The sequence below is a fragment of the Delphinus delphis genome, chromosome 19 (assembly GCF_949987515.2).
Source record: "Delphinus delphis chromosome 19, mDelDel1.2, whole genome shotgun sequence".
NCBI lineage: Eukaryota > Metazoa > Chordata > Mammalia > Artiodactyla > Delphinidae > Delphinus > Delphinus delphis.
Genome location: NC_082701.1, coordinates 8,141,361 through 8,169,015, shown reverse-complemented (window position 1 = coordinate 8,169,015; position 27,655 = coordinate 8,141,361). Strand labels below are relative to the sequence as shown.

Below are 27,655 nucleotides of genomic sequence, written 5' to 3'. Positions count from 1 at the left end.
AAGCCAGAAATAAATCCTTATATATACGCTCAGTTGATTTTGACAGAAGTACCAAGACAATTCAACAGGGAAAGGATAGGTTTTTCAGCAAATGGTGCTAGTACAACTGGATATTGACAAGCAAGAAAATGAACTTAGACCCTTTCTCCACATGACCAAAAATTAACTCACAATGGATCACAGAATGAAAATACTACCCACAGAATGGGAGAAAATATTTGCAAATCTTATGTATGGTAAGGGATTTATATCTAGAATTATATAAAGAACTTGTACAATTCAAAAAACAAAAAGACAACCCGATTAAAAAAGGAGCAAAGATCTTGAGTAGACATTTGTCCAACAAAGATATACAAATGGACAGTAAGCACGTCAACAGTGAAAAGATGCTTAACATCATTGGCTGTTAGGGAAATGCAACTCAAAACTACGGTTAGATAATACTTCATATCCATTAGGATAGTGATAACTTAAAAAACAAATAGTAGGGCTTCCCTGGTGGCACAGTGGTCGGGAGTCCGCCTGCCGATGCAGGGGACACGGGTTCGTGCCCCGGTCCAGGAGGATCCCACATGCCGTGGAGTGGCTGGGCCCGTGAGCCATGGCCTCTGGGCCTGCGCGTCTGGAGCCTGTGCTCCGCAAGGGAGAGGCCGCAGCCTGCATATCAGAACAAAACAAAACAGAACAAATAGTAAGTGTTGGTGAGGATGTGGAGAAATTGGAATTCTGGTCCCCTGCTGGTGGGAATGTAAAACGGTACAGTTGCTATGGAAAACAGTTTGGTTTTTTTTCCAGATTTAGCGCTACAATCTTTTATAACCATAGAAGGTAGCTGGAAATACTAGATGCTAACAGACAATATGATACATAACCCCTGGGGTAGGAGTCAGCAGGGAGTTTGACAGAGACCACCTGTTTAGACTAAGAGCCTTTCAGTGGATTGCTAGATGGATTGGATCTGCTGCTTCAGTTGTGAGCGTTCTTTGATGGTGACAGAGCAGGCGATGACAGGCCTGGAGACCCCACCGGCTCGCCCCAGGGCCTGCCTGGAACGCACAAACACACAGGGCACGTTCTTGTCCTCACATAGCAGTGGGAGGTGCAGCATGATCTCCAGGGGCTCGGCATCTGCAGCCATCGCAGTGAACTCAGAGATGTCTCTGTTGAGGGTTTCGGTGGCCTCACTGGCTCCTTTTCGAAGCTGCTTGTAGTTACATGATGGCTGAATGAGGTCCAGTAGTTTCTTGGTGAGGTGGGCATCTGCAAGAGGGTAGGCCTTCAGATTTACATCAGCCTCAATCTTGGCTCCAGTTCCATGGTATCGTCATTGGTCAAGGAGCACAGGCGATGTCAGAGTTGGAGCCCTCACCGCTGCAGAAAGCTCTATGGAAAACAGTTTGACAGTGCCTCAAATGTTCATTACTTCATAACTCAGCAATTACAGTCATATGTTACACACACACACATAATATATATATGCCCAAGAAAAATGAAAAAAAAATCCACACCAAAACATGTACTTGAATGTTCGTAGCAGCACTGGTCGTAATAGCTAAAAGGTGGAAACAACCCGAATGTTCATCACCTGGTGAATGGAACAACTGATAAAATGTGGTAAGTTCATGCAATGGAGTGTTACTTGGCAACAAAAAGGAATGAAGTATTGATATTTGCTACAGCTTGGATGAAACTTGAAAAGCACTGATGTTAAGTGAAAGAAGCCAGAGGCAGAAGGCCATATATTGTATAATTCCATTTATATGATGTGTCCAGAAGCGGCAAATCCATAGACAGAAAGGAGATTAGTGGCTGCCAGTGGCCGGGGGAGGGGGAAATGAGAAGTGACTGCTAATGGGTTTCTTTCTGGGATAATGAAAATGTTCTGAAATTAGATAGTAGTGAATAGTTGCATAACTCTGTGAATATACTTAAAAAACCATTGAATGGTACACTTTAAATAGGTGAATTATATGGTATGTGAATTATAGCTCAATAAAACTTTTTTATTGTTACTTTTAAAAATATTTATTTATTTCTTTGGCTGCTCTGGGTCTTAGTCGCGGCATGTGAGATTTTCGTTGCGGCGTGCAGGATCTTTTAGTTGTGGCGTGGGGATCTAGTTCCCTGACCAGGGATTGAACCCAGGCCCCCTGCATTGGGAGAGTGGAGTCTTACCCACTAGACTACCAGGGAAGTCCCAAAGCTGTTTTAAAAATGGACCTAACTTCAAGAGCTAAAACTATAAAACCCCTAAAAGAAGACATAGGAGAAACTATTTATTCGTTTCAGATTGGGCGGAGTTCTTTGATACATTGCCAAAAGCAAAATCCATAAGAGAAAAAACTGATAAATTGGATTTCTTCCAAATTAAAAATGTTTCTACTTCAAAAGACAACATTAAGGAAATGAAAGGACAAGCCACCTTCTGAATGAAAACATTTGCAAAACACACAAAGGATTTACTTCCAGAATATATCGAGAACTTTTTACAGCTCAGTATTAAGAAGACAACCCAATTTACAAATGGACGAAAGAGTTGAATAGACATTTCACCAAAGAAGATACAGGAATGGCCAATAAAGACATGGAAAGATGCTCAGCATTAGTAGTTATTAGGGAAACACAATTAAAACCACAATGAGATAGCACTTCAAAACCACTAGGAGAGCAACAATAAAAAAGACAATATCAAGTGTTGGTGAGAATGCAGAGAAATTGGAATCCTTGTGCATTGTAGATGGGGATGTAAAATGGTAACAGCCAGTTTGGAAAAGAGTTTGGGAGTGTCTTAAAAAGTTAGGGACTTCCCTGGTGGCACAGTGGTTAAGAATCCACCTGCCAATGCTGGGGACATGGGTTAAAGCCCTGGTCTGGAAAGATCCCACATGCCGCGGAGCAACTAAGCCCCGTGCACCACAACTACTGAGCCTGCGCTCTAGAACGCGCGAGCCGCAACTACTGAACCTGTGTGCCACAACTACTGAGCCCTCACGCCTAGAGCCCATGCTCCACAACAAAAGAAGCCACTGCAGTGAGAAGTTCATGCACCACAACGAAGAGTAGCCCCCGCTCGCTGAAACTAGAGAAAGCCTGCACGCAGCAACGAAGACCCAACACAGCCAAAAATAAATAAATAAATAGAAAAAGTTAAACATAAATTTACCTGATGATCTAGCAATTGCACCCCTATGAATCTATCCAAAAGAAATGACATAGATACAAAGATATGTATGCAAATGTTCATAACAGCATTGCTCATAACAGCCAAAAAGCTGGAAATAATCCAAATGTCCATCAACTGGTGAATGGATTAATAAAATGAGGTATATTCATACATTGCAATACTATTCAGCAATTTAAAGGAACGAACTATTGATATATGCTACACGATGCGGGTTAACCTCAAAAACATTGTGGTAAGTGAAAGAAGCCAGATACAAGACGGTGTATTATTGTATGAGTCCATTTATATGAAATGGCTAGAAAAGGCAGATATGTAGAGATAGAAAGCAGAGCAGTGTTTACCTAAGGCTGGGGATGGGAGTGGGAATTAGTTGTAAATTGTCATGAGGGAGCATTTCGGGGTGGTGTTTTCAACTGGATTGTGGTGGTAGTTGATTGTAGGATGGATGAATTTTATTCTGTGTATATTATACCTCAATAAAGCTGTTTTTAAAAATAACAGTACAGGGCTTCCCTGGTGGCGCAGTGGTTGAGAGTCTGCCTGCCAATGCAGGGGACATGGGTTCGTGCCCCGGTCTGGGAAGATCCCACATGCCATGGAGTGGGGCCCGTGAGCCACGACCGCAGAGCCTGCGCGTCCAGAGCCTGTGCTCCGCAACGGGAGAGGCCACAACAGTGAGAGACCCGCGTACAGCAAAAAAAAAAAAAAAAAACAGTACAGAGTGGTTTATGCCAATTGAATAAAATAAAGAGAAGAGCTTCATCATTAAGGGTGGGGCTCTTGAGAGCTAATGGCCTTGAAGGTAGACTTTGAAGGCAGGTAGAGCTCTCCAATAGTCCAATGTGGAGAATAGTATTAGTAGTGGGTAAAGGTCGCCGATGGTATTGATAGATACAGAATTACAGGTAGGAGCCAAATTTGAGAGGAAGCAAATGGTGTTTTAAGGAAGATTTATCTCTTAGAGGGATAGCTTGTGGGGAGAAAACACTGGAAGCATAGAGACTTGCTAGGAAAGTTACCTGGTAACTCACTGTAATCAAACTTGGAAAGGGCTGAGGTCTTGACGGGGTGCTTTGCACAAAGCACATGTTCACGGTTTTTGTAGCTTTGATGCCTGTACTGTTTTTAGCTTGGGAGCCAGAGAAGTGAGGCCCCGTTGACAGAAATTGGGAATATGGAGCAGAAACTGCTTTAGAATTGATTCCCAAATGTCGGCCAGGGCTTTACCGCTCCTCAAAATCTAGGTAGATTTGGGACTTCCCTGGCGGTCCAGTGGTTAAGACTCCACGCTTCCACTGCAGGGGGCGTGGGTTTGATCCCTGGTTAGAGAACCAAGATCCCGCATGCAGCGCTGTGCGGCCTAACTAACTAAATAAATAATCTAGGTAGATTAGACAGAAACCCACCTATTCTCCCAAATCAGAGTACAGACTTCTGATGCCCCCTCAGAGATTTCTGTGAATTCCCAGGTGACATGTTATGACCATGTTGGCCCCGGAGCTCCAGCTTGCTGTCTTGGCCTCATAACAAATGTAACATTGGTCCATTATTCAGTTTCTCCAAAAAATTCCATTCACATAAATTATTCGAAGTGTGGATTCTAGGGCTTCCCTGGTGGCGCAGTGGTTGAGAGTCCGCCTGCCGATGCAGGAGACACGGGTTCGTGCCCCGGTCCGGGAAGATCCCACATGCCGCGGAGCGGCTGGGCCCGTGAGCCCTGGCTGCGGAGCCTGCGCGTCCAGAGCCTGTGCTCTGCAACAGGAGAGGCTGCAACAGGGAGAGGCCTGTGTACCGCCAAAAAAAAAAAAACAACAAAGTGTGGATTCTAGTAAAGATTTGTAGGGGGATGATGAAGTTTGGGCTTACATTGGAGAAATACAAACTCCCTAATTGTATGTCAACTAGGGAGTTTTACTGGCTCTTCAGCTCACCAGTCCTGGCCTTCCTCTGTCTTAATGTCTCTTTTCCTCTTACCTCTCCTTTTTTGGACTCTTCTCTTTATTATTTCCCCTGAGAAAAAAAACAACTTACTGGGACTTCCCTGGTGGTCCAGTGGCTAAGACTCTGTGCTCCCAACGCAGGGGGCCCGGGTTCAATCCCTGGTCAGGGAACTAGATCCTGAATACCGCAGCTAAAATCCTGCATGCCACAACAAAGATCCCACATGCCACAACTAAGACCCGGTGCAGCCAAGTAAATAAATAAGTGAATAAATAAATAAAACAAATTACAAAGTAGTTTGAGTGCCATTAACAAGCAACAAAAGCACCCATACTCTTGGCGTGCCATTCTCCATTCTAAGTAGCTCGTGAATGTATATTCCAAAAAAAAATTAAGCCTTCCCTAAGAGGAGTTCTGGTGCCAACTCTTAAGATAAAATGCCTTTCATTCCACCTCCTTCCAGAAGAAAAGGTTATTCACTGAGTTTGAGGCAAAGAAGGGATACCCAGGTAAAAGATACGGCAGGTGGTTAAAGATTTGGACTGAAACTCCAAAGAAAGATCAGAGACAAAGGTTTGGGAGTTGAGGACGGCAAAGGAGGGCCAACGCGTATTAATTGCCCACTGCGCCTAGCCAGCTGCATAAATGTTATCTTATTAGATCCCAACAGCAATCCTTGGAAAGGGGTATTATTATCTCCATTTTACAAATAAAGAAGCCAATGCGGGACTTCTCTGGTGGCCCAGTGGGTAAGAATCCATGCAGGGGGCCTGGGCTCGATCCCTGGTTGGGGAACTAGATCCCGCATGCATGCCGCAACTAAGAGTTCGCATGCCATAGAGAAGATCCCGTGTGCCGCCAACTAAGACCCGTTGCAACCAAAATAATAAATAAAGCTAATGCTCAAAAAAGTTAAATGATTTGTCCGAGGTCACACAGCTAGTAGACGGTGGCATCAGGACCAAATCCAGCTCTGTCTTAAGTCAAAGCCTTTGCTTTGATTCTGTGAGGAAGAGAGAGAGAGGAAGAATGAAAAAAAAGCAGAGGATGGAGCTCCTAGAGACATATCCATGTTTGGGGCTGGGTGGAAAAGTGGGGCAAGAAGAAGAAGACTCAGAAATTCGTGTTGAACTCTTCTGAGCGTTCGTAAGGTGAATGAATTGTGGGAAAAGACAGTTGGCCTCTTTGGTATTCCAGAGAAGAGTTTCAGTGCAGTGGTGGAAACTGTTGTAAAGATTTGAGGGGAAAAAAAAAAAAAGATTTGAGGAGTTGTTGGATGTGGGGTGGGAGCAGACAGAGGATGAACTGGTGGATGGATGGATGGGTGAGCGGGTGGGTCTTAAGGCACGGCAGATGGAACTTGTTTTTGTATTTGTTTTTTTAGTCAGGGAGGGAAGACATTTGTAGAATGAGGCAAGTGGCCAGCGGAGAGAGGGGAATAGAAATCTTGAGAAAGAACGATGGTTTTTGATGAGGTCTGGAGGACATAGAGGCAGTTGGGAATGAGAACCCAGGTGAAGAAGTTAACCTTGGAATGGGGAAAAGAGGACTATCTTCTTGAGACGGGAAGGAAGTATGAATAGAAGTATGGGGAGGTTGTAAGGTGATGAAACTTTCGTAATGGAGAAGGGTTTGGGGGTTTTTTGGGGGGCTGCGCTGTGCGCGGCATGCAAAATCATAGTCTCCAACCAGGGATCGAACCCGTGCCCCCTGCAGTGGAAGCACGGAGTCTTAACCACTGGACGGCCAGGGAAGTCCCTGGAGAAGGGTTTTGAGGGAGTGCCACAAAAGAAAAGGAAGACGGGTAGAGGGGTCAGGTTTGGGGACTTGAGAATGTGGGAAAGGTTTGGGTCCATTGATATGTGCCTTGCTGTAAATACTGTAAAGCTACAGTTGTTAAAACTATGTTGTACTAGTTCAGAATAGAATAGAATTCAGATCTAGGTATATATAGCATGATAAAAATAGCATTTCAAATTAGTGGGGGAAATGGAATAGTCAGTAAATGGTGTTAGTAAAATTTCCTATTTGGAAAAAAAAAAAATCTTATCCCATACAGTCCGTGAGGACAAATTCCAGATGTAAAAACAATCAAATAGAAAGAAAAAAAAAAAAGCAGGCAAGCAACATAAACTAGAAAGAATAGGGAGTGTTTATCAGTAGGGAAACAGTTAATTCAATGTGGGCACTCATTGGGATTACAGTGTAATGGTTAAGAGTACACACAGGCTCTGGAATAAAAATAGCTGGATTTGGGGCCTGACACTGCCTCTTACTAGCTGTGTGACCTTGGACAAAGTACTTAAACTGTCTGTGCATTCAATTCCTCTTTGGTAAAATTAAAAGAAAAAAAATTAGTAACACCCACCTTATAGGATTTTGAGGGATAACCTATATAATACTTGTTAGTACAGCACTGGTATAGAGTAAGCCCTCAATAAGAGGTGGTTATTATGTAGTCATTAAGAACAATGAGGTCGGGAATTCCCTGGCGGTCCAGTGGTTAGGACTCTGGTGCTTTCACTGCCGAGGCCCGGGTTCAGCCCCTGGTTGGGGAACTAAGATCCCGCAAGCTGCTCGGAGCGAACGGGTCAAAAAAAAAAAAGAACAATGAGGCAATGAGGTCAATCCATAAGTACAGACCTGGAACGATGCCTACAGTACATTAGGGAAAAAAGCAACATGCAGATCAATATCAGTAATATCCCAATTAGGTTAAATATCAAAATAAAGCAAAACAGAAAACCTGAATGTGTTTATATATGTATAGGAAAATCTGGAAGGCTGCAAACGGATTGTTAATAATGGAGTTACCTTTCATAGTGTTGGATTATTACTTTTTAAATTACGTACTTCTTTGTTTTTTTTTTTTTTTTGCCAAAGACAGGTATTACTTATATAATTTTTCAATTTTGTTTATTTAATTTATTTTTGGCTGTGTTGGGTCGTGGCTGCTGGGCACGGGCTTTCTCTAGTTGTGGCGAGCAGGAGCTACTCTTCGTTGCGGTGCGTGAAGTTCTCATTGCAGTGGCTTCTCTTGTTGTGGAGCACGGGCTCTAGGCACGTAGGCTTCGGTCGTTGTGGCACGTGGGCTCAGTAGCTGTGGCTCGAGGGCTCTAGAGCACAGGCTCAGTAGTTGTGGCGCACGGGCTTAGTTGCTCCGCGGCATGTGGGATCTTCCCGGACTAGGGCTCCAACACCTGTCCCCTGCATTGGCAGGTGGATTCTTAACCATTGCACCACCAGGGAAGTCCCTATAATTTTTTTAAATAAGTGAAAAACATGAATAACAAAAGCAGCATTGTAGCATTAGAATTGACTTGAACAGTTAGAGATGTTTAAATACAATTTTGTTACTTTCCTTTTATTTTTGTGACCTTAAGCTTAAAGTATATTATTGAAATGCCATGTAGATGAAGATTTTTCAGATATATGAAAACGTAACAGGATTTCCATAGCCAGTTTTTCCATAATTTTTAAATTTATTTTTTAAATTTTTTCCCATATTTTAATTTTGTATGAAGTTATTTTTAAGTACAATTCCATTTTCTACAATAATCAAGGATATAACTCCATTGGTCCAAAAGTAAATAGGTGAAGATTAGTATTTTTCACTTGTAGGCAGGATATCTAATTTATTTTACTGTGACCTCAATTTTTAAAAAAATACCAAAAGAAGGGAAGATTGATTAGAGATCTTGCAATAAAAACTCCCAATTAGGGGCTTCCCTGGTGGCGCAGTGGTTGAGAGTCCGCCTGCCGATGCAGGGGATACGGGTTCGTGCCCCGGTCCGGGAGGATCCCACATGCCGCTGAGCAGCGGGGCCCGTGAGCCATGGCCACTGAGCCTGCGTGTCCGGTGCCTGCGCTCCGCAACGGGAGAGGCCACAGCAGTGAGAGGCCCGCGTACCGCATAAAAAAACACAAACAAACAAACAAAAAAAACTCCCAATTAGCATGAGATAGTGACTAAAATCCAAAATATATTTTGCTTCATCTTTTACTCTATACAAATTATCACAATTTTATTGCTTCCTCAGCAGCGTCTTTGAATTTTGTTAGTTTTATAAAATATAAAGTTTCAAAAACCTTAAAATCTTTGATTTGGAATCATGCCATGACAATAAATAAATTGCTGTTACCTAGAGGCCTAAACAGTTGGGTTTTTTCCCCTAACCCTTTTTCTGTAGACCAACATATTTCAGTAATATCATAGATTTGGAAAGAAAAGTTATTTTAAATTAGAATAAAATTAGAGTTTCTGTTTGTTAACATTTAGGGAACCCTTTAAATACAGAGTTGTAGAAAGACGGGAAGGAGGTTTAACTACCCTTTATTGCGTGATGTGGTAATACATAGTGGTTTGGTGGCAAATGTCCGAATATCTCACTGGGACAGACATAAATTCTGGAATTCACTGAGCAACACTGAATTTCATTGTGATGTTAGGAATATGCCCTAATATCTTAATTCACTGGGTAAATTATTTAAGTTAGTGAATTCTAAGATATTTCTCTTTGTTCTCTTGCTGAGTAACAAATAGTTGTATTTTTCTTCGTGGATAGTTGAAAAAAGAATGTGAATAACTCCTTAAAAGTTTTTATATTGATTACCTATTGAAATAATATTTTGGATCTATTGTGATATTGGAATATCCAACATTGGGATAAATACAATATATTCAAATTAATTTTGCTTATTTTTACTTTTTAAAAATGTGGCTATTAGATAATTTAAAATTACATATGTGGCTTGCATTTACGGCTCATGGTATACATATATATATTTTTGGCCACGCCACGCGGCATATGGGATCTTAGTTCCGGGACCAGGGATTGAACCCACTCCCCCTACAGTGGAAGCGTGGAGTCTTAACTATTTGACCTCCAGGGAAGTCCTGTGTTAGCATATCTTTGTTCAGTGCTGATCTGGAAGAACAGTACTAGTGTAATTTTCTTCCCTTGTAAGTAATTTGATTTTTGTTTGTCTAGATGCCTTATTTTCTTTAATACTTTTTTTAAAATACTGAAAAAATATTGTATTAGCACTGGTCATTCTGGGCCATATGTTATGGTTTTTTTTTTTTTCTTGATATTTATTTTTATTGTGGTTAAAAATACATAACATTAAACTTACCATCTTAACCATTTTCAAGTGTACAGTTCATTAGTGTTAAAATCTCTAGAACTTTTTCTTCTTGCAAAACAAACTCTCTACCCATTAAACACTAATTCCCCTTTTCCCCTCCCACTCATACCTTTTGTTTTAAATATAATTTGTTTAAGAAATTATAGCCAACTAATAATGGAAAGCTTGTAGGTTATCTACTAGTCATGTGTGTATTTTCCCATTAGCAAATAGGCAAAGAAGTGTTTTAGGGCAGTTCTTTTTCCCCTACCATTTCTGATTTTAGAGCGCAGTTCACACTAAGAAGCAAAAATGTGTGCAAATTGTCCAGAAGGCATTTTTTTCCAAGGATTGTTAGTGTGTTTGGTGTTCCCATCTGCTGATGCGGCCGCTCTCGGTCACTGTGCCCTGATCCACACCTCTGGGCAGCCTGGGCAAACAGGCAGAATGCTTTAGCTAGGCTGCAGATAGCAAGTTTGCTCTCTCTCTAGTCTAACTGGGGTTATTAGCGAGGTGCATTTCAAAAAGAGGAAAAAACAAAATTTCGGTTGTCTTAAGTTTAATTTTCCTTTTACCTGATGATAAGTGCACCAAGGAAGATCAGCTTTTCCCGGGAACTTGGCATTGACGCTTCTCCTGAAATGAAAAATCCCCTTTTCATGTGTGGATTATTGACCTTAATTTTAGGTCTTGGTATATGTGTGCTCTTGATTTCTAATGCCAGGCAAGGCTACAGTTAGCTCTGCACTGCTTTCTGGATAATTTCTTTTAATGTCACAGCTCCCCCCGAAAATGGCATTTCCACTAGAACACTGTCATCTTTAACACTTTAACCCTGAAGCCATTAGTGCTCTTCTCTTGCTAGGATCAAATCTCCGTGGATTTCATTGTCCCCACATCCCTCACCTGACTGCTCCCAGGTACTGGAAACTCAACATGTCCCACATTGAACTCAACCTGTACCACAGACACCAAACCTGCTTCTCCCGGTTCTTTATTCATGATTTGGGCAAGCCATCCATCCATCAACGTAAACATCTTTCCCTTTTCTAATGTCACCTAATGTGTAATAAATGTATAATGTCTAATGTATAAAAAATATATTTTACTAAGGTTCAACAGTAAATGACAGATTCTTTGAGATGGCTGCCTCTGCTTATGGCAACGAGGCACCTCCCCTCTCTATAAATTATGCACGTGGAAAATAGGGCTAGTAAGTGCTAGACATAAATAATTGATAACTAAGCTTTCCTAAATGATGAATCGCGTTGTTGTATCACTGCAGATGGCTGCCCTGTGTGTTTTCGTTCTGATGGGTAACTTTCAAGCGTTCCTCAGTGATTGCTTTTGTTTTGGCAGCTGTTACTTTCAAATAATGTTTTCCTGCCTGTTATTTAACGAAAGAACTGCCTCACTTCGTGGCGAGTGATTTTATCCACGTGGTTTTGTTTAATAAGTGTTTCTAGACGAAAGCAGCTCCATGTGTAGAAAACCCAAAAAATGAACATTTGGTTCCGTTCTTCTGTTAGAACATTCTTCTCTGTCTTCCTCGCTGTGGCTTCTTCACAGGCTGAAAGTGCTGAATCTCATTTTTTTTTAGAGTTTGCTGTATACCTAAAACATTGAAACACTTACCCGAGCCGTATAACACGTAAAGAAGACTTTTGCCGATTCATCAGTTCTTTGTATTAATCTAAGAACTGGGGTGTATGAGAGCATCGGTAAAGTATGTTATGGTAGGAGTCGTTCACTTTGAACAGCTTGCCTTTGTGGGGGAATTAGATTATAGAAATGTGGCTTAAGAAGCATTTTTTTTTGCTGGAAGGGGTGTGGTGAAAAGGGAACCCTTCTGCACTGTTGGTAGGAACGTAAATTGATACAGCCACTATGGAGAACAGTATGGAGGTTCCTTAAAAAACTAAAAATAGAACTACCATATGACCCATCAACCCCACTACTGGGCATATACCCAGAGAAAACCGTAATTCAAACAGAGTCATGTACCACAATGTTCATTGCAGCACTGTTTACAATAGCCAGGACATGGAACCAACCTAAGTGTCCATCAACAGATGAATGGATAAAGAAGATGTGGCACATATATACAATGGAATATTACTCAGCCATAAGAAGAAATGAAATTGAGTTATTTGTAGTGAGGTGGATGGACCTAGAGTATGTCATACAGAGTGAAGTAAGTCAGAAAGAGAAAAAAAAAATACCATATGCTAACACATATAGATGGAATCTAAGAAGAAAAAAAATGGTACTGATGAACCTAGTTGCAGGGCAGGAATAAAGAGGTAGGCATAGAGAATGGACTTGAGGACATGGGGTGGGAGGGCGAAGCTGGGATGAAGTGAGAGTGGCATCGACATATATACACTACTGAATATAAAATAGTTGGCTGGTGGGAAGCAGCCGCATAGCACAGGGAGATCTGCTCTGTGCTTTGCGATGACCTAGGGGGTGGGATAGGGAGGGTGGTAGGGAGGCTCAAGAGGGAGGGGATATGGGGACACGTGTGTGCATATGGCTGATTCGCTTTGTTGTGCAACAGAAACTAACAGTATTGTGAAGCAATTATACTCCAATAAAGATCTATTTTTTTAAAAAAAGCATTTTTTAATTGAAGTATAGTTGATTTACAAAGTGTTCATTTCTGCTGTACAGCAAAGTGACTCAATTATACATATACATATACTCCTTTTTCTATTCTTTTCCACTATGGTTTATTACAGGATATTGAATATAGTCCCTTTGCAATGTAGTAGGACCTTGTTGTTTATCCATTCTATGAAAAGCATTCGTTTAATCATCAGATTTGGAAAGTGTTTCCAGATGGAATGTGCGGTGTTACCTAAGCCCCCCTTGGTGACTTAGTGCCATCAGGTCCTGGCACGGTTCTTCCTTCTATCTGGATAAGGCAGATGGGGATTCTGACCCTGACTGCTGATCGCATCTGGTTAGTGTAGAGTTGAAAATATCCCTGCCTCCTGGCTGGTCAAGGTGGGGCAAAGAGAGCCTGTGTGACTGATGTCCCTGTAACCTTGGCCATCAGCACTGCTAATGAATTTGAGACTAGGGTTTGTGTATGTGTCTGTATCTTTCATAGCACTAAACCTGTCCAATTAAGCTACATAATCTATGTGGTAGTTGGTAGGTAAAGCCTGGGGCAGTATTATTTAAATTTGTATTTTCCTATTAAACAATCATTTTGAAACAAATATGAAAAACAAAGAGGGTTTTGGAGGTATACACATAGGTAGGTAGGTGCTGAGACTTCTGTGTGTAGTATGAGCTGGCTTATGACAAATCTAGGCAAAGAAACGTATGTGTGTATGCATGCTGGTACCTGCAGTTAAGATTCCTGAAGAGGTGGAGAGCAAAGAATAACCGCTTCCAGTGTAAGGAAAAAAATCAGGAACAAAACACATATATATGTTCATTAACATACATATAACATAGATATGTTCATACATTATATGTTCATGTGCATTGTGGGGCCTTCTGGTCTTTTGCTTCATGGTATCATAGGCAGATCATGGTAAAGATTCAATTAAGAATGTCACAAGGAATACGGTGATCTGTTTTATATTTGGTATCTTGGGTTCTCACTGCTATGATTTTGTTTGTTTTGTGCCATTATCCCCAATCAAGAGAAGAACATTTTCCTAGGGTTAGAAGCTGCTCTAATTGTTTGTTGAAGGGTTAACCTTTTTTTTTTTTTTTCCCGCATCAGCTTTTTCGCTTGGCTTAATTTGACTGGTTTCTGTTTGATTTTTCTGTCTCTCGCCCTCTAGGAAACTATTTTGCCAGCCACTTCATTATGGGAGGAGAGAAGTTTGATTCAACTCATCCCGAAGGCTACCTGTTTGGAGAGAACAGCGATCTGAACTTTCTGGGGAACAGACCAGTTGCGGTATGATTGTAATCCGTTTACATCCACGCGGGGCTAAGTGGCCCAAGTCAAATGGTCTTGTCAAAATAAGTTTGTAATTGCTGGTTCAGCAGTGTTTGTAGCTTGGTCTGAGTTGAGAGGGGCCCTGGGAGCCAGACCGCAGCCTCTTTGAGGCATCAGGGTCTCCTGGCACTCGAGGCCGCCCCGTGGAAAAGTACAGAGTCTGCCTGAGGGCGAGGACAGCTCACAAACCCCAGCTCTCCTAGGGATCTGAAGCTCTGCCTAAATGCCACCTCTGAGGACTGCCCTTGCCCAGCCCCTAGCTTGCCCTCACCTTGCTTTTCGTTCCTCTTCATAGCACTTAATACCATATAAGCGCTTTTATTTCTCTGTCTCCTCCTGTTTAGTATCTGCCTTCCCCATCAGAAGGTACATTTCACAGGGCAAGGGCTGTCCGACTGCTGCATCCCAGCACCCAGGACAAAGCCTGGGACATTACGATAAGCCCTTAATAAAGATCTGTTGAATGAATGACTCAGAAAGCTCCCCTTGATATCTGACCTGCTATCAGACTGTCTCTCTCTCCATTCATTCAACTCATTCCATAAACGTTTAGGGAGCACTTTCTCTGCACCCAGCCTGAGGCGTTGTAATCATAGCTTCCATATGGCTATTGAGTGGCTGCTGTGTGCTAAGGAAGGCCCTAGAGACTTCTCAGGCATTATTCCTAATCTTCACAAAGACCCACCTGACAGAGGATTTATTATCAGTCCCATTTTGTAAGCGAGAGAAGTGAGGTTGCGAGAAAACTGAGGTTCCGAGAGATGAACAGCGGTAATAGCCTTTATGAAGTGCCTACTATGTTCTGGGCCCTGTTCGAAGTGCTTTACAGAAAGTTTTCCCAAAGTCACATAACTAGATCTGCCTAGCCAGAGATCCATAACCTTTCCACTGCTTCTCATTGCTTCAAAATATCCTGCCTTTCTCCAGAAACTCCTAGTTTAGTGGGGCAGACAAAACATAGGAACGGGAAATGTTTCAGTAGCACCCAGGGTCTGAAGGGATGGGGTTCTGTAGGAATAGGGAGTGGGGGAGGGGAGTGGCAAGGGGTGCCGGTGTGGAGAACAAGGCCTTGGACGATGGCTGGGTTTTCACAAGGCGAGTGGGAAAGGGGCTTCCCGGGAGTGAGGTGCAGAGCACAGACCTGAAAGCATTCACGTTTCTGTTGAATGGGCAACCATTTACTGAGAAACTACTGTGTACCAGGTACTGTGATAGGCGCTGGGGATACAAAGCTGAAATGAGCATGGTTTGTTCCTCCCCTGGAACAAATAAGGAAGCCAGTCTGGCGGGAGTGGACCTTTCCTGATGGCGAAACAAGATTGGAAAGGTAGGTGGGGACTCCATTACCTCCAGACGTTTTCCACTCTCTCCTGTAGGCTCTGGGGAACACTGAAGGTTTTTAGGCAGATAAGTGCCCTGGAGAAATTTGTTTGTTTGTTTGTTTGTTTGCTTTTTAGGAAGGTTAATCTGGTGATGATCTTCCATCTGGAGCTTTAATTGAAAAACGTTGTTGGTGGTGGTGATGGTTTTCATTGTTTTCTTCCTTTCTATCTGGGGTGACAGTCCCCCTCTTCAACACCTTCTAATTCTTAGTCCAGTAGTACTTTAGAAAATACCAAGTCCTTTCTGCTTCAGATTCACTTCTGACAGCTCACACTTACCAAATGTCTGTTCTCTGATTTTGCTGCTACTACCTTAGCCATTAGAGTGGAAAGATCTTTTTTTTCTGATGGAGCCAGATAAGTACTCTTCCTCATTCACTGAGAGTCAGCTTATGCCTGGAAAAATGCCCTTTCTTCTCACATGGACTTGACGTTTGTGTCCATTTCTTCCTCCCTTTTTTCTTTCCTCTGGTGTCAGAATAGTTCATGTACTTTAAAAAAGTGTAGTTGTTTTGTTTTTTCACCTTTTCAGGCCATAAAGATTATGTTATTTATTTAGTTTTGGCTGCTTTGGGTCTTTGTTGCTGCACGAGGTCTTTCTCTCGTGGCGGTGAGCGGGGGCTGCTCTTCGTTGTGGTATGTGGGCGTCTCACTGCGGTGGCTTCTCTTGTTGCAGAGCTCGGGCTCTAGGCACGCAGGCTTCAGTAGTTGTGGCTCAGGGGCTCTAGAGCGCAGGCTCAGTGGTTGTGGCGCACGGGCTTAGCTGCTCTGCGGCATGTGGGATCTTCCCGGACCAGGGCTTGAACCCGTGTCGCCTGCATTGGCAGGCGGATTCTTAACCACTGCGCCACCAGAGAAGTCCCAAAGATGATTTTAAAACAAGGGAACACTTCTTTAGGTTCATTTTGAGGTTTCTGCCAGCTAACGAACCTTCGCAAAGCTTAACCGCCTTGTTTACACTTCTCTGTGAGCCTGTGAATGAATGAGCTCTTCCAGGAGCACAGGAGAGCAGACTTGACCTTCACTTGCAGGCGCTCTCCCAAAGGAGTATCAACACTGGCCGTTCTGTTGTTGTTTTTATGAAGTAATCATTAACTCTGCTTCATGTTGCACAGAGCAAATGTTCTCAAAAGACATCATGATTTCATGTTAAGGAAGGAAATCAGGGTCACTTCAAAGAGGGAGGTAGAAGCAGAGAAAACAGAAGAAATGTAGCACATTTCCCTTTGCTTTCCCCCTTTCTTAGTTGATAATAATAATAGCTAACATTTATTGAACACTTACTGTTTGCCAGGCCCGGTTGTGCTAAGCTCTCCGTACGTGTTCTCTCGTTGTGTTCTCACCCTAACGAGTAGGGTCCTGATTTGACAGATGAAGAACAAAGAGACACAAAGAATTGAAACAAAGATCGCAAAGCCTGGAAGTGACTAAATCAGGATTTGATCCCAGCAGTCCAGCTCCAGAGCCTGGGGTCCTCTGCCCTTTCCTGCTGGTCAGGTGAGGTGCACTCAGGACCCCTGCGCGTGTCCTGTCTGTGAGTCTGTCTAAGTAGATCATCAAGTGAGGTTTGTGAGATATGGAGAGACAACCATCCGAAAGTAGCCAGCATGGCCATGACATGTTCTCCTGTGTGCCTCTTGACAGAGTCCATAGCTGGTGTGTAATTCCACCTGCTGACCTGACCTGGGGAGTTTGCCGTCACCGCAGGTCAGCTTGTTTAGGGGAAGGCCCATCGATTGAAGGTTGACTGGTCGCTTGAGTTCTGCAGAGCTGACCTCTACTCTCTAGTAACGTATCTCGGTGTCGGTAAATGGGCGTCAGGTTGCAGAGGAAAGCAAACAGCCTTATAAAGCCATCCAGCAGCTTCAGGCAGGAACAGCACCTCTTTCCAGAGAGATGGGGACAAAATATGTTGAAATACATTATTAGATTAAATTATAAATGCCATAGACTTCCTGGCTTCTGGGTCTTGTTTTTCCTGTCATTTCTGAACGATCAGACTAAGATGAGTACCATTCAGTTATCGCTCAGCCTGTAGTTTTTACTGGAGCTGATCTCCCACTTAGGATGATCCATCAAAGTCAAATGTATTATCAAGTCTTCAGGTCAGATTTAAAGAACCAGAGTGTGTGTATATGTAGAAGGATGGTTGAAGCGAGGTTGGAATCAAGATTGGAAGTTTTATGTACCTTAAACTCTTTGCAACCTTGGCAAGTCCATCACTCAGGCTCTCAAATTACCCACTTGTAAAGTGGAGGCAGTTCTGACTTTATAGGAATGTCATGCTTGAAAAATGCGTTGCAACTGCTGGATGCAAAGAGGTATGGAGCCATGTTCGCTGCACTCACTAGGCTTTCAGGTTGGTTATTTCTGCAGTGACTGATAGTTCTGGGTGGAGAGAATACCCACTGGTTTTTAAGCAACTGTCTTAAGTAGTGAACAGGGCTTCTGAAGGGCTTTCTGCCCTGGTCCCTATATAGAGGAGATAAGATGGTTGTGTTTGTACATCACAGTTGAGTCAAGGCCATTCCTCCCTTTCTTAGGTGGCAGAAGAGCTGGTGCTGATTTTTTTGGTCCTTTATTGCATTAGATCTTAGTTTGTTGAGGTAAATTAGTGCTAAAACTCTAAATTATCTGGAGGCTTAGTGACCTTAGGATTGTCAGATATCAAGTGTTCTCTTGACTCTCCGGAGTTCAGATCTCTCCTGTCATCTGAGAGGAAGCAGCTGAGTTTTCGTTGGGCCCCTAATACTCCACAACCTCTTGTGTGTTTTGTCACTTCTTCCTCACGCTCCCTACAGCCAGGCTGCACAGCTGGTGTTAAGAACCAAGGCGCACAGAGGTGGGCTTTCCTTCTTCCTCTCATAGAGATGTACCCCAAAGTTGTGCTTAAATCCAGTTGCCATACACTGAACCCTTTTATTCACATATGGGCAGGGAGAGCAAGTTAGTTAAAGGAACTTGGCGATATATCCATTTATGAAGCAGGATTTTACACATATAGAGCTTTGTGTTAGCCATGGTGCCGTTTATTCATTCAGTAAATATCTGTGAGTCATATATTGTGCTCACAACGGGGAATGCAAAGGCGAGAAGGACTTGGCTCCTGCCCCGAGGAGCTCTGGCGGAGTGGGGTGGGCAGATTGCCCCTGACTGTGATGGGTCGTGGTAAGTTCTCCGAGAGAGACAGGGCCAGAGTAATCTGAAAGCGCAGGGGAGTGGGGATGCCCTCCGCCCAGGGAACTGGCTCTGAGAGAGGAGTCCTGGAACCTGGAGTGATGAGCAGGACTTGCTGGGTGGAGACTGGAAAGGTCATTAAGGCAGAATTAACAAGCACTGCAAGGAAGCACAAAGATGCCGAAGTGCCCGTCGGGCTTCCAGAATGGCAAGTAGTCTGTAAGGACTGGATCGTGAGGGATGTTGGTGGGAGATGAGGTTGGAAAGACAAACTGGGCCCGTGTTCCAAGGGCTGTGAATATTGTACTGAGAAGCTTATCCTTTTCTATGGCAGTAGAGAAGGTCGTAGTCATGAGTGGCCTTGCCATTGACTAGCTTTGTGGTGTAGGTTAAGGTATTGGCCATCACTGAGCCTCTGTTTCCCCATCTATAAAAATACCCATCTTGGGGCTTCCCTGATGGTGCAGTGGTTGAGAGTCCGCCTGCCGATGCAGGGGACACGGGTTCGTGCCCCGGTCCGGGAAGATCCCACATGCCGCGGAGCGGCTAGGCCCGTGAGCCAAGGCCGCTGAGCCTGTGCGTCCAGAGCCTGTGCCCCTCAACGGGAGAGGCCACGACAGTGAGAGGCCTGCGTACCGCAAAAAAAACAAAACAAAACAAAAAAACCCATCTTGGGAATTCCCCGGTGGTCCAGTGGTTAGGACTTCACGCTCTCACTGCTGCAGGCCTGGGTTCACTCCCTGGTCAGGGAACTAAGATCCCACAAGCCACATGGTGCAGCCAAAAAATTTTTTTTAAAAAGTTTAAAAAAATATCCATCTTGCTGGAATATTTTCAGAATTCAAATAATGACAACTCTTGTGATTTGATTTCCATTTTAGAAAGTTAGCTCTTTAAATCAACTCACAGTGTAGAGTGGATCAGAAAGGGAGGAGATTAAAGAGACCAGTTAAGAGGTCGTAGTTTTAGTTAAGAATGAAAAGTACCTGAACTAGGATAGCGGCATTAAAAAATAAGGATGGTGCAGATTCAAAAGTTGTGGGCAGTGTGAGTGGAGGGAAGCGGAGAAGTTAAGTCAGAGGACTCGGAGGAGGAGCCCCTGGGGGCAGCTACCACTTAAATGGGATGCTCTGCATGGGTTTTGTCTGCAGGTTGGTTTGTGCCCAGGCCCCAGTGTAACCAGACCGGTTGGTCACAAGTACCCCAGTATCTACTGCCCTGGAGCCTGTATTCATCTGCCCAGGCTGCCGTAACAAAATACCACAGGCTGGGTGGCTTAAACAACACATACTCACTTCTCACAGTTCTGGAGGCTGAGAAATCCAAGATCAAGGTGCTGGAAGACTGGGTTGCTGGTGAAGGCCCTCTTCCTGGCTTGCAGTGACTGCCTTCTTACTGTGTCCTCACATGGCAGAAAGAGACTGGGAGTTCCCTGGTTGCCTAGTGGTTAGGATTCCGGGCTTTCACTACCGTGGCCCAGGTTCAATCCCTGGTTGGGGAGCTGAGATCCTGCAAGCCACACGGTGTGGCCAAAAAGAGAAAAAAAGAGAGAGACTGATATCTCTATTTCTGTTCTTATAAAGCCACTAATCCCATCTTGAGGGGCCCACCCTTATGACCTTATCTAACCCTAATTACCTCCCAAAAGCCCCATCTCCAAATATAGTCACATTGGAAGTTGGGCTTCAACGTATGAATGGGGGAGGGGGACATGAGTCCATAGCACAATGTGAAGTCCATGGAAGGAGTGGGCCTCTTTTCCGAGTGAGTGTGTGTGTGTGTGTGTGTGTGTGTGTATTAGATTGGATTTTTTGTCTTTTGTCTGCTATCTTCTTTCCTTCTTCCTTCCTTTATAATTGTACTACAACTGTTTTTGTTTTGGGCATTCAGTTTGGCAATATTTAGCAAATTTTCAGCTGTGGCCCAGCTATTTCACTTCTCTGAGTGTCCATGTAAAGGAAGAACATACTCCTGTGTTTCCTCTGCTCTCAGTATTCTACTACAATGCTGATTCACATATTTTAAATTAATTAATTAATTTTTATTTATTTTATTTTTGGCTGCGTTGGGTCTTCGTTAGCTATGCTCCGGCTTTCTCTAGTTGTGGCGAGCGGGGGCTACTCTTCATTGTGGTGCACAGACTTCTCCTTTCAGTGAGTTCTTTTGTTGTGGAGCACGGGCTCTAGGTGCACGGGCTTCAGTAGTTGTGGCATGTGGGCTCAATAGTTGTGGTGCACTGGCTTAGTTGCTCCACGGCATGTGGGATCTTCCCAGACCAGGGCTCAAACCCATGTCCCCTACATTGGCAGGCGGTTTTTAACCACTGTGCCACCAGGGAAGTCCCCTGATTCACTTTTTTTTTTTCCGGTTCACTTTTTATTTATTTATTTATTTATTTATTTATTTTTGGCTGCGTTGGGTCTTTGTTGCTGCATGCGGGCTTTCTCTAGTTGTGGTGAGCAGGGGCTACTCTTCGTTGCAGTACGCAGGCTTCTCACTGCGGTGGCTTCTCTTGTTGCAGAGCACGGGCTTCAGTAGTTGTGGCACGCGGGCTTAGTAGTTGCGGCTCACGGGCTCTAAAGCACAGGCTCAGTAGTTGTGGCACACGGGCTTAGTTGCTCCACGGCATGTGGGATCTTCCCAGACCAGGTTTCAAACCCGTGTCCCCTGCATTGGCAGGCAGATTCTTAACCACTGGGCCACCAGGGAATTCCCTCCTGATTCACTTTTGACACCAGATGTGTGTGGGTTTTCCACACGTCAGGCAGGAATTGTTAAATAAATTGTAGTGTGTCTATACTATGAACTGGTATTCAGCCAAAAATAAAGCAGAGCTGTATCCACTGAGGTGAAAATATATCTATGACCACATCGTTTACCAAAAAAAAACAGGTTCCTATATATAATGTAGAGTCTGGTTTCATTTCTTTATTTTATTTTATTTTTTTAATATTTATTTATTTATTTGGTTGCACCGGGTCTTAGTTTCTGCAGGCAGCCTCCTTAGTTATGGCTCACTGGCTCCTTAGTTGTGGCATGTGAACTCTTAGTTGCGGCATGCATGTGGGATCTAATTCCCTGACCAGGGATTGAACCCGGGCTCGAAATCTTTGGGAGCTCGAAATCTTAACCACCACGCCACCAGGGAAGTCCCTGGTTTCATTTCTGATAAAAGTAACAGTGTATAAAAATATATGCGTACATTTATGTTGATATTTACAGGTGCATAAAAATACATGAGCACAATGCATCTTAACCTGTGATGGGGTAACTCTTGGGGGTGCATCAGTGAGGGGAGGTACTTCCTTCATATTCTTCTATGTTGTTTGAATTTTCCCCAGTGAACATGGTTTCACTTTTTAATTAAAAGCATTTAAATTTTTTCTAAAAATAGAGAAGGGATTACTGCTGAGCACAGGAAGGAAATAAAATATATAGAGGAGAATATATAGAGGTAGGAAAATTAAGGAAATTCATAGAATAATGGTTTTAATTTTTTTTTTAATGAACTGCAAGAAGGGTGTGGTCTGCTGAGTGGTTACGGGCTTGTGGAAAATGAGAAAAACATCAGAATAAGCATGGAGAGGGATGGAGCGTCAGCCTTTGGGTGTCAGGCCGCGATGGTTCAGCTTTAGAAACGTCAGATTAGGTGTGGATGTGGCCTGCTTTTAACAACCTGAGAGTAAAAGAAAACCCAGATTATAAAGAGCTAAACTAGGGAATAAATATTCATACTTTTAAAAAAATTATTTATTTAATTTATTTATTTTTGGCTGTGTTGGGTCTTAGTTGTGACATGGGAACTTAGCTGTGGCATGCATGTGGGATCTAGTTCCTGGACCAGGGATCGAACCTGGGCCCCCTACATTGGGAGCACGGAGTCTTAACCACTGCACCACCAGGGAAGCCCCAGATTTCTTTTTTTTTTTTAATTGCTCCTTTCTTAACTGCATATTAGATCTACTGCATTGCTTAGGGATATAAGACAGGGATCATGGTTCTGTGTGTCTGGTGTGTAGGCTTCAGGGTATAGTTTTATGGATTAGAGCTATAGAAAGGGGTTGTAATGTAGCCTGAAATTATGAGAGAAAGGAAAAAAAATTCTCTGGAGAAGAAACTTTGCTGGAGATGATGAGGAACAAGAACAGTGTTTAGCAGCTGTTGACCTAGTGGATTACCTTCCCGATATAAGAATTTCAAAATCAATTTGGATTATAAAATTATGCACTGGGAGAACAAAGGAGAGAAGGAGAAGGAAACAGTTTCTTCTCCGTTCTTATCATAATTTGCTTTCTGTCCTAGTTGAGAAGATAGTTTTCTTCAATAATCATGAGGCCATGACTGCGTTGATCTCCCCCCCATTACACAAATCATTGATTGGTTGACTCATTCAGTCATTCCTTCATAGGGGTTCATTTGACTGAACCCCTATCATCCTCCAGGCTCATGTTCAACACTAGAGATACAAAGATAAAATGAAATCCCTGCCTGAAGGAACTTACTTTATAACTAGGACATATGCACGAGTTGGAGGAGGGCCCGAAGAGCAAAGGCACAGAAGCGTCTAACCAAGGTGACAGCTCTGCTCTACAGATGATTCAATAAAATTAAAGTATAGGGTCCAGAGGGTGCAGGGGAGACACAGCAAGAGATAAGGCTGTGCATCCCGGCCTAGACCAAGGGGCCTTGTGTGCCTTCCTGCAAACTTTGGACATTTATCCCATAGGCACGGGGAACCATTCATGGGGTATAAACTGGGAGTCATTTAATATACATTTTGAAAGATCACTCAGATGACAATGTAGAAAATCAATTAAGAGATTATTATTATTACGGTTGTCCAGATGAGATCTGATGAGGTCTGATCTCAGGTTGCAGCCGGAATAACGAAGAGGGCCCTGATCCGTGAGGCAGAATCAGTGCTGGTAACCAACATAAGAGGCAGAGTCTAGGCTTTGGTACTCAGACTGTATCTCCCGGGCCCTCCCAAAGGGTACGGCCAGCTCATGGGTTTCCCTGCTTTATGTGCCAAAGCCATTCTAGCGTGCCGGCTCCTCCAAACCTTTTGGTCTTTGCTTCCAAAGACGTCTGTGCCAGTTCTGGAATCACTTAGTGTGGTCCATTGCTCTTCCAGGCTCCTAAGAGGCCCCCTCCCCCAGCACCTATGAGACCCAGGCCTTGGCCAGGGTGTTAATTTTGAGTCATGAGAGGATGTCCTCGGGTCAGCAGCTCCTCCTCATTCTGCTCTATTCTGCTCTGTAGGCCACACCCATGAGCAGCACCCTGAGGACCCACACATCCTTCCAGCTCCTGCCAACACGTGTGTCCACCCGGTCCCCTGGGATGTTTGGAATAATAACCCCTCCTCTCTTAGCCGGCCCAGCTGGCCCCGAGTGAGCGATGCAGCCAGGAGGAAGATGGGGGCAGTCCCTTGTAGGGCAAGCGGTGTCCTGTAAGAGGCTTGTCTTGTTCGAGACTGCTGCCGTGGTCTTCAAGCAAGGGGGATTCCTCTATTTTCCACTTTGCGGGCCCAGAGAATCTGGGGTTCACAGTTCTCAAGTAAATAGATACAGACATCCCCATCTCAGGCCTTAGAGTTCACCCTTTCCAACAGGGCCCTGACTTTGATGTAGGAGACTTGCCTGGGCTGAGTTCAGCCTTCTTAGAGCTGCCACCCCTAAGCGTCAGGTCCTGAGCCCGAGAGAGGGAAGTGTCTTTAGGCTGGCTGACGGTCACACTTGGCTTCAAGTAGCTGGTGGTTGTATCCGAGACTGTCTTTTTCCGTTTTCACTGGGCAGACGGCTCTTAACAACAGCCACCCAGTTCCACAGTCCTTCTCGTGACCATTTCTTCTGCACCTCCTGTACCAGAGACGTTAAACCAGTCAGTGCGTCCCCAGCCACAGGTCGCACTACTACAGCACCCCAGGGGCCGTCACCCCACTGATGGGTCCACGTTGCCAGCCGGCTGGTAAGCGACCCACCCCCAGAATTCCACCTGCTGAACCCACTTCCGTAGGCAACTTCTGATGCCACCTGGTCTAAGGCAGACTCTGGAAGCAAACCTGCACTGGAGATTGTTGTGAAAACTCTTTATTGAAGAAGTGCTCTTTGGAGAAGGGGCGTAACGGAAGCCAGACGGGGCAGGGGAGCAAAACTAAGCAGCAGTGTGGTCTTGGCACAGACTCGCTTCTGCCTGGCCCTTCGGGAAAGCTCTGGAGTACAGCCTGCACCACAGACTACCCCCATCTCGAGGACAGGGGGCTGGCCTTTTGTACCCCTCGCCGTGCTGTCGCGAACATTCTATTGGGTTGGCCAAAAAGCTCGTTCGGTTTTAAGTGAAACTGAGACAGTGTTCATGTTCACGAAGGACTTTATTGAACAACGAACGTACTCACTACCCGAACGAACGCAATATTGTGTGTATTTTGTTCGGCACGTGTACGCGTATTTGTAGGAGAGCGCCCACAGTTGGCATTGCTGGGGCGCACAGCATACTGTAGAAGATACTGCCAAGCAGTTTTCCAAAGCAACGATACTAATTGTACTCCTATCCGGAGTGTTTGGAGTCCGCAGCACCTAGTATTTTCCATCTTTTTCATCACAGCCCTTCTGGTGGGAGTGCAGAATTAACTTCCATTTTCCTGATGACTCATGAGGTTGAGCACCTTTACATATATTTATTGGCCGTTTGGATCCCTCCTTTGCGAAGTGTCAGTTCAAATCTCTTCTCTTAGCTGAGCTGCTTTTTCTTTCTTAGTGAGGAAATAATAAGGAAAACATGAGTCCTTTCTCAGGTAAATACATTGCAAATATCTTCTCCTAGGCTCTGCTTGCTTTTCACTCTCTCTTTTTAAAAATCATTTATTTATGGAGTTCCCTGGTGGACCAGTGGTTAGGACTCAGTGCTTTCGCTGCTGTGGCCCGGGTTCAATCCCTGGTTGGGGAGCTGAGATCCCACAAGCCGCACAGCGTAGCCAAAAATAAAAAACGAATACTAATTAATTTATTTTTATTGAGATATAATTGACGTAGAACATTGTGTTAGTGTGAGGTGTACAGTGTGTTGATTTGATAAATTTATATATTGCAATATGATTACTACCAACGTGTTAGCTAACACCAGCATCAGGGCCCGTAATTATTATTTCTTTTTTGTGGTGAGAACATTTACGATCTAGTCTCTTAGCAACTTTGAAGCTTATGCCTTTTCACTCTCTTCCCAGTATCTTTAGTTGAACAGAAGTTCTAAATGTTAATATAGTCCAATTTATCAGTTTTTTCTTATATGGTAGCACTTTTTGTATCCTATTTAAGAAATCTTTCAAATACCAAAGTCATGAAGATGCTCTGATTTTCCTCTAATAGCTTTGTTTAACCTTTCACACTTAGGCTTGTCATCCATCTGGAATTGATTTTGGGGTGTGCTGTGAAGTAGGGACCAAGGTTCTTTTCCTCCTTTTTCTTTTGTTTAAATTGACCCAGCACCGACCGTGGAAAAGACCATCCATCATTTCTCACAGCACTGCAGGATCGCCTTTGTCATAAATCAAGCGACGGTAACTAGTTTCTCCAGTGAAGAATCCACTCATGTCCAGCCTGGGGGTGGGGGACAGAGGGGAAGGGGTTGAAAGTCTGACGGCTGGGTTCCAGGAGATGAGCGGGGAAGGGGCTGTGTGGTCTCAGCAAGCCTCCGTATGGAGACCTTGACTTAGGCCCGTGTTTTCAAAGAGCTCCCTTGCCCTTGGTTGTGCCCGGTGTCCCTGGGACTGTCAAATCCTCTGATTGATAAACGTCTTCTCTTAGAGAGGGGACAGGTGGCCTCCTGGCCACCTGGCGTCTGGGAAAAGATCTCAGAGTCGAAATGCTCTTCATTCAGACCTTCCCAGTCTCCTCTTTCAAACCTCAGTGTACCCCGCTTTTATGACGACCTGCTGCCTCCAATTCCTAAGCCTTTCTGGGATTCTGGGCATAAATATGTTTCTGCCGTTTCGAATTTCAGCCTTTTCTGTTCTCCTAAATCAGCTTCCACTTGTCTGTGTGTGATACAGCTTCCAATTATTTATTTCCTCTCCCATTCTCTCTGTTCTTGTGGTTTTAGACTTTTTTTTCTTCTCTTTCAATCCCTTTGCTGTCATTTCAGTGGGAATTCAGAGGGAGCAGAAGTCAGTACAAGTGTTTAATCTGTTGTGGGCGCTGGGAGGTCTGTCCTAAACCTTTGCATTCATTTCTTCACATTTTCAAATCTGTGCTGATGGGAGCTGGGAAGCACTGTTTGACTTTAAATTCTCTATCATTTCTTCAAACTACATCTCAAATTTTTTAATAAATTTATTTATTTTTGTTTTTGGCTGCATCGGGTCTTTATTGCTGCACGCGGGCTTTAGTTGCGGTGAGCGGGGGCTACTCTTCGTTGCAGTGCGTGGGCTTCTTATTGCGGTGGCTTCTCTTGTTGCAGAGCATGGGCTCTAGGCGCACGGGCTTCAGTAGTTGTGGCATGCGGGCTCAGTAGTTGTGGCGCTCGAGCTCTAGAGCACAGGCTCAGTAGTTGTGGCACATGGGCTTAGTTGCTCCACAGCATGTGGGATCTTCCTGGGCCAGGGCTCGAACCTGCGTCCCCTGCATTGGCAGGCGATTCTTAACCACTGCACCGCCAGGGAAGCCCTATACATCTCAAAATTTGATAGCTAACCACTTATATATCTAATATGAAATATAAGATATAATATAAAATAATTTATTACATAGAGTAGAGAGGGAATGAGTAAGCAGTATAATTGGGGCTTTGAAATTATAGGGCAAGGATTTTCTGTGCGTAAAAATTTTAAATTAAAAAAAAAAAGCTGTAATGTGACCTTGTATTGTGCTGGAAGGTAATTTG

General features: G+C 43.8%; 1 protein-coding gene and 1 pseudogene across 2 annotated transcripts in view; one reads left to right on the top strand and one right to left on the bottom strand.

Moving 5' to 3' along the window:
* RNF157 (ring finger protein 157) overlaps nt 1–27,655 on the top strand; it is a 79,915-nt gene that overhangs the window by 8,788 nt on the left and 43,472 nt on the right. For both annotated transcript variants that reach the window (XM_059996672.1, XM_059996671.1), the window contains exon 2: nt 14,056–14,174. In XM_059996672.1, coding sequence (XP_059852655.1) covers nt 14,056–14,174 — 119 coding nt within the window. The remainder of the gene's footprint in view (nt 1–14,055; nt 14,175–27,655) is intronic.
* Nucleotides 917–11,254, bottom strand: LOC132414863 (NHP2-like protein 1 pseudogene; annotated as a pseudogene).